Source organism: Elaeis guineensis, chromosome 4 (genome assembly GCF_000442705.2).
Source record: "Elaeis guineensis isolate ETL-2024a chromosome 4, EG11, whole genome shotgun sequence".
Lineage (NCBI taxonomy): Eukaryota > Viridiplantae > Streptophyta > Magnoliopsida > Arecales > Arecaceae > Elaeis > Elaeis guineensis.
This window is the reverse complement of record NC_025996.2, coordinates 7,272,760-7,277,979: the sequence shown is the minus strand read 5'-3', so window position 1 is coordinate 7,277,979 and position 5,220 is coordinate 7,272,760. Positions and strand designations below refer to the sequence as shown.

The 5,220-nt window shown below is 42.1% G+C and overlaps 1 protein-coding gene across 1 annotated transcript; it reads left to right on the top strand.

Moving 5' to 3' along the window:
- Positions 1 to 1,799: 1,799 nt before the first annotated feature.
- On the top strand, positions 1,800 to 3,714 carry LOC140857104 (uncharacterized). The gene is made up of 2 exons (XM_073255447.1): positions 1,800 to 2,140; positions 2,347 to 3,714. Exons 1-2 carry the CDS (start codon positions 1,957 to 1,959, stop codon positions 3,360 to 3,362), a joined length of 1,200 nt encoding a protein of 399 aa, XP_073111548.1. The 5' UTR covers positions 1,800 to 1,956; the 3' UTR covers positions 3,363 to 3,714.
- Positions 3,715 to 5,220: the final 1,506 nt, after the last annotated feature.

The window sequence follows — 5,220 nt, the reverse complement described above, 5'->3', positions numbered from 1 at the left end:
ATCTAACATAGAACGCAGGAAGCAGGAACTCGCTGGATATTCCATATGCTGGAGCAGAACATGGGCAGCATATATGATCTCGGAAACTGATGCTTCTCTGTTTGTCACTGTTGAGAGAAAAATTTTTTAAATTACATTTAGTGTATTAAATCAAATTTATTAAAAATCACACCTCATGTTTAAAATTTTTAATTTTTCAGAATAAATTATATATATATATATATATATTATAATATATAATATATAGTATATTAAAATATATTATATATATAATATATAATATATTATAATATAATATATAATATATTATATATGATATATTATATATCATATATAATATATAATATAATATAATATATTAATTATTTTTAGTAATTTTATTTTTTTTCTTCCTTCTTCTTCCCTCGCACTCTACAACCCCCCTAATCCCTGGCCATCCCACCCCCGGCCCCTTGGCCGTCCGCCCCCGGTCGCTCGGTAGTTGGGTCTCCGGCACACGCTCAGCCCTCCGATCGTCCGCATCACCCTCTGCACCGTCTCTTGGCCCCTCGGTGAATCTGTACCCCATGTCCTCCGCAGCCACCTCCATTGTCGTCTTCACCCAACCCATGCTGTCGCCCTCGCTCGCATCGCCAGTCCTCCACATCCCACCCTCGTGGTCCCCCGTGCTGTCCTGTGGCCACCCGCACTGCCCGTTGACTACTTACGTTGCCCCCGTAGCCCCTCTTTCCATGTGGAGACCACCGAATCTCAATAGACCGACGGTTTCTCCTTGATTGCCGGTGGCTGCCATCAAAGAGACAACGGCAGCCCGCTGATCGGCTGGATTCCGATCGTTGCCAGCTGGAAATGTAGAGGAGGGTGTCGGTTTTGGCCCTCTCTCTTTTCGCTGCCCATCGTGAGGAAGAAGACCGTGAGATTTTTTGAAGATATTTTTATCCTAAAAAAATATTACTAGATTACCAAGGTAATGGTAATATGGATAGCCACCTCTTTTCTTAGTAATCTAGATTACCTCATAGAAGGTAATTTGGATTATCTGATAATCTGGATTACCAATTCAAAAAATATACTAAATATGATAATTTGGTGGGGTTTTTTTAAATTGTCAGTGATTTGGATATAGATTGCCAGCTACCAAATGTAACTTTACAGTCTTACCAAATAGTCAGATCGATGAATGAAGTGAGATGATCATAGGGTGGAAGGGGTCACAAAATTCTGGGCATAATTTGGCTACTTGGCATTTCCTAGGAGCAAAAAAATCTTGCTAAAAGACAGAATTAAGGGAGGCAGGAGGTTTAAATCAATGGGAACATTTATTAGGCAAACCACCAAAACTATCGCTATTAAGGTTGCTCTCTTATTTTAATTCGTGGGCTCATGAGAAAAAACTTTATAAAGTGTCGGCATTCTTTATCTTGTATTCGGCTGAGATCATGAGAGAGAAAATAAATAGTATTGGAGTGGTAGATGGTCCTCATTCATCATTTTATTCAAAAAATTTTAAAAATAATAGATAAAAAATAAGAATTATCTATCCATCTTGACTCACCAATTTGTAATCTTTTAAATTAGAGAGATATAATAAAAAATGGATGGAACAAATAAGAAATAGATTTATGTATAATTAATTCATAAACTAATTAATTTAGTTTAATTTAATATATAATTATAGATTCATCCATAAATCCTCTCATTTCTTCCTATGTCAAATAAAAAAGAAAATCATGATCATCCATCTTTGCATATATTATCAAACATATGAAAGGATGGATGGAAAATCTACCCACCCTTTTCCATCCTTTCTTGCCCATATATCCTTTTACTGATCTATCCTTCGTTCCAAATGGGGGGTAAAAACTCCAACTATAAACTGACACGGTGCGTTCTGAACGCTCCGGCAAAGTAGAAGCTGGCAGCTTCATCCATTCCTCGTCTTCTTTCCACAAGTGGATGGCTCCCATCAAGGAATCTCCTCCACTTCTAAGAAGCCTCTTGTTGGGTCTCTGCACGGTCTTGTTGGCATCCAACTTCTCCAGTGCTACCCCACAGACAGAAAGAACCGTTGCCGTGATCGGCAACAGTGAATGCTTAGATTGTGCACAGAAAAGTATCAAGAACGAGGAAGCATTCAAAGGTACGTCTTTCAAGCAACGCTATTAACTGAAATAACAAGCCTTCTTATAATTTTACCTCTAAAATACTATGATCAAACTGCTACTAACGAGATCAAGAGTGGAATACTTGGTGCATCTCTTACTGCAGTGCTAGTTTTTAACATCTTAAATCACTGGGTCACTTGAACCAGCTAAAGTGTGATATTTGGTGCATTTCTTCAAGCAGGGCTTCACGTAGCCATCCAATGCAAAACTGGCAATGGGTTCTACGAGACCAAAGGTGTAGGTTTGCTCGACAAGAGTGGAAGCTTCGACGTACAACTGCCGAGCGGCATCCTCCGTGATGATGGGGAGCTGAAGGATGAGTGCTTTGCGCAGCTCCGCAGTCACTCTGAAGCTCCTTGCCCTGACAATAATGGAGTGGATCAATCTAAGATCGTGCTGAAATCTAAAGAGAGTGGAAAACACACATTTGTTGTGGCAGCGGGGAAACTGTCGTTCTCATCGACATGCACGTCGGTATTCCATTTCAAGCTCCCTCCCAAGTTGCGTACACCCCAAAAGCCACCGACCCCAGTCCACAAACCGCCACCGGCCAAAAAGCCATGCCCGCCGCCCAAGAAGCCATGTCCACCGGCTCCCAAGAAGCCATGCCCACCGGCTCCCAAGAAGCCGTGCCCGCCGCCCAAGAAGCCGTGTCCCCCACCGCCCAAGAAGCCATGTCCACCGGCTCCCAAGAAGCCGTGCCCGCCCAAGAAGCCATGTCCACCGGCTCCCAAGAAGCCATGCCCGCCGCCGTGCCCACCGCCATGCCCGCCTCCATGCCCCCCGCCATGCCCGCCGCCATGCCCACCGCCATGCCCGCCTCCATGCCCGCCGCCATGCCCGCCTCCATGCCCGCCGCCATGCCCGCCCAAGAAGCCATGCCCACCGGCTCCAAAGAAGCCGTGCCCGCCCAAGAAGCCATGCCCACCGCCTCCAAAGAAGCCATGCCCACCGGCTCCCAAGAAGCCATGCCCGCCGGCTCCCAAGAAATGCCCGCCGGCTCCCAAAAAGCCATGCCCTCCGCCATGCCCCCCGCCATGCCCGCCTCCATGCCCCCCGCCATGCCCGCCGCCATGCCCCCCGTCATGCCCGCCTCCCAAGAAGCCATGCCCGCCGGTTCCAAAGAAGCCATGCCCGCCTCCCAAGAAGCCATGCCCGCCGGTTCCAAAGAAGCCATCCCCGCCGGTTCCTAAGTAGCCACATCCTCCAATTCCAAAGCTAGAAACAACTTCCTCCAATCCCCAAGCCGCCGCCTCATATCCCTTATACCATCCACACCCCAAGTGCCCTCTTATTCACACTTCCTCCAATTCCGAAGCTCCCTCCCTTCTGCCATCCTCACCCAAAGTTCCAGTTCCCTCTCGAGCCAAATTTCTACAAGAAAAGCCTCCAATAATCTTTCCCCCGGTCAAGGAGCACCCGATACCGGAAACTTATTTGGAAGCTAGTGATGCCATCGTTTCTTTGTACTCTGTTTTGGTTAGTTACCCTTCCTGTTTTGAGGATTTCCTTGGTGGTGCAATAAAGCTTGCTCTTAAGATTGTTTCGAGTCTTGGGTGGGTGACTGTCATCCATTTGTCTAGGACGAATATTTGTGATGTTCTGGTATTTATGTGAGCTTGTGTGATTAGTAATGGTAATAATTCAAGGACTTCTTGCTTTCCGTTGGTAACCTTAAAATTTGCCCTCTGCTTTTTCTGAGTGAGTTGAAGAGACCTACGCTTGGGATACAAGCGGGTAGTTTTCCTTTCGGAGAAGAAAGATCGTCTAGCTTATTACCGGACACAGAAGAGAACACCAGGTCATCCAATTCAAGGGCCGGTAGTATTCCAAAATCGTATGTTGAAATAGAGTATTACTAGTTTAGTTGAATGTGAATCCCTTATGCGTCTCCCAACTAGGGTGTTCACAAAATGGTTCAAACAATTTAATTGAATCAGGCTAAATTATTTTTATTAGTATGATCTGATTTGAAAATTAAAATAATCTGATTTTATTTATAATTTTTATATAAAATAATTTTATGATCTTATCTGATTTTGTAAAAATATTAGATCAGATCAAATCATAAATTATAATATGAGAAATTTTTTTAAAAAATAAAAAATAAAAATAGTAGTTACACGTTGCCACCATTGCATTGCATTGTATTTATAGATACATGATTACATTAGAATATTTTGCTAATTTCAATTTTTCAGTTTTTATTTGATTAAAATATATATTTTTTTATAATTTTTTATTTTTTATATTATAATATATCAAATTATTAATTAAATTAAAATCATAATTCATCTAGACTGGTCTAGTTTGAGCAACAAAATAATCTGATTTGATTTGTAAAATTGATAAACAGTAATTTATTGATTTGATTTAATAATATTTCAAATCAGATCATGTCTGCTAGTTAAGTCGTAGGCATCAAGTAGAGTTTTGAAAGACGGAATGATGTGGGTGTCGGCATTGAGGCAGCCATCGGTGAGGAGGGTGGACAGGTTGGCTCTCCTTTTCGGCCAACCATAGTGAGAGGGTGACAGAGAGATTGGGGGGGGGGGGAGGGAGAAGAGAGAGGGAGGGGGGGAGGGAGAGAGAAGAGAGAGGGATGAAGAGGAAAGATAGGGGAGGAGGCGTCCATCCGAGCACGTACGCCTCCCTCGTTGCTCACCATACTGATGGGATGACGGCCATGCTAGCCACGTCCGACAAGAATTGTGTACGGAAAGATGGAGGAAGAAAAGAGGGTGCATGCCGGAGGATTTGATTTTTTTTTTGATAAAATAAGGCACCCATGCATTACGAGTACAAACGCAACCAAGAAGATCAAAAAAAAAAAAAAAAAAAAGAATAAAATATTAATAATATAAAAAATTCATCACTAATATTAAATTTTTATTGATAATAATTATTAGTGATTAAATTATCGATACTGATATTTTATCGTAAACAATGACGTCGTTGGTAATTTTTTACGATGAAAAAAAATTTTTTGTCGTCAATAATCGATAAAAAATTTCATCATTAAAATATTTTTTTTTTGAAAACTATTCGCGATAAA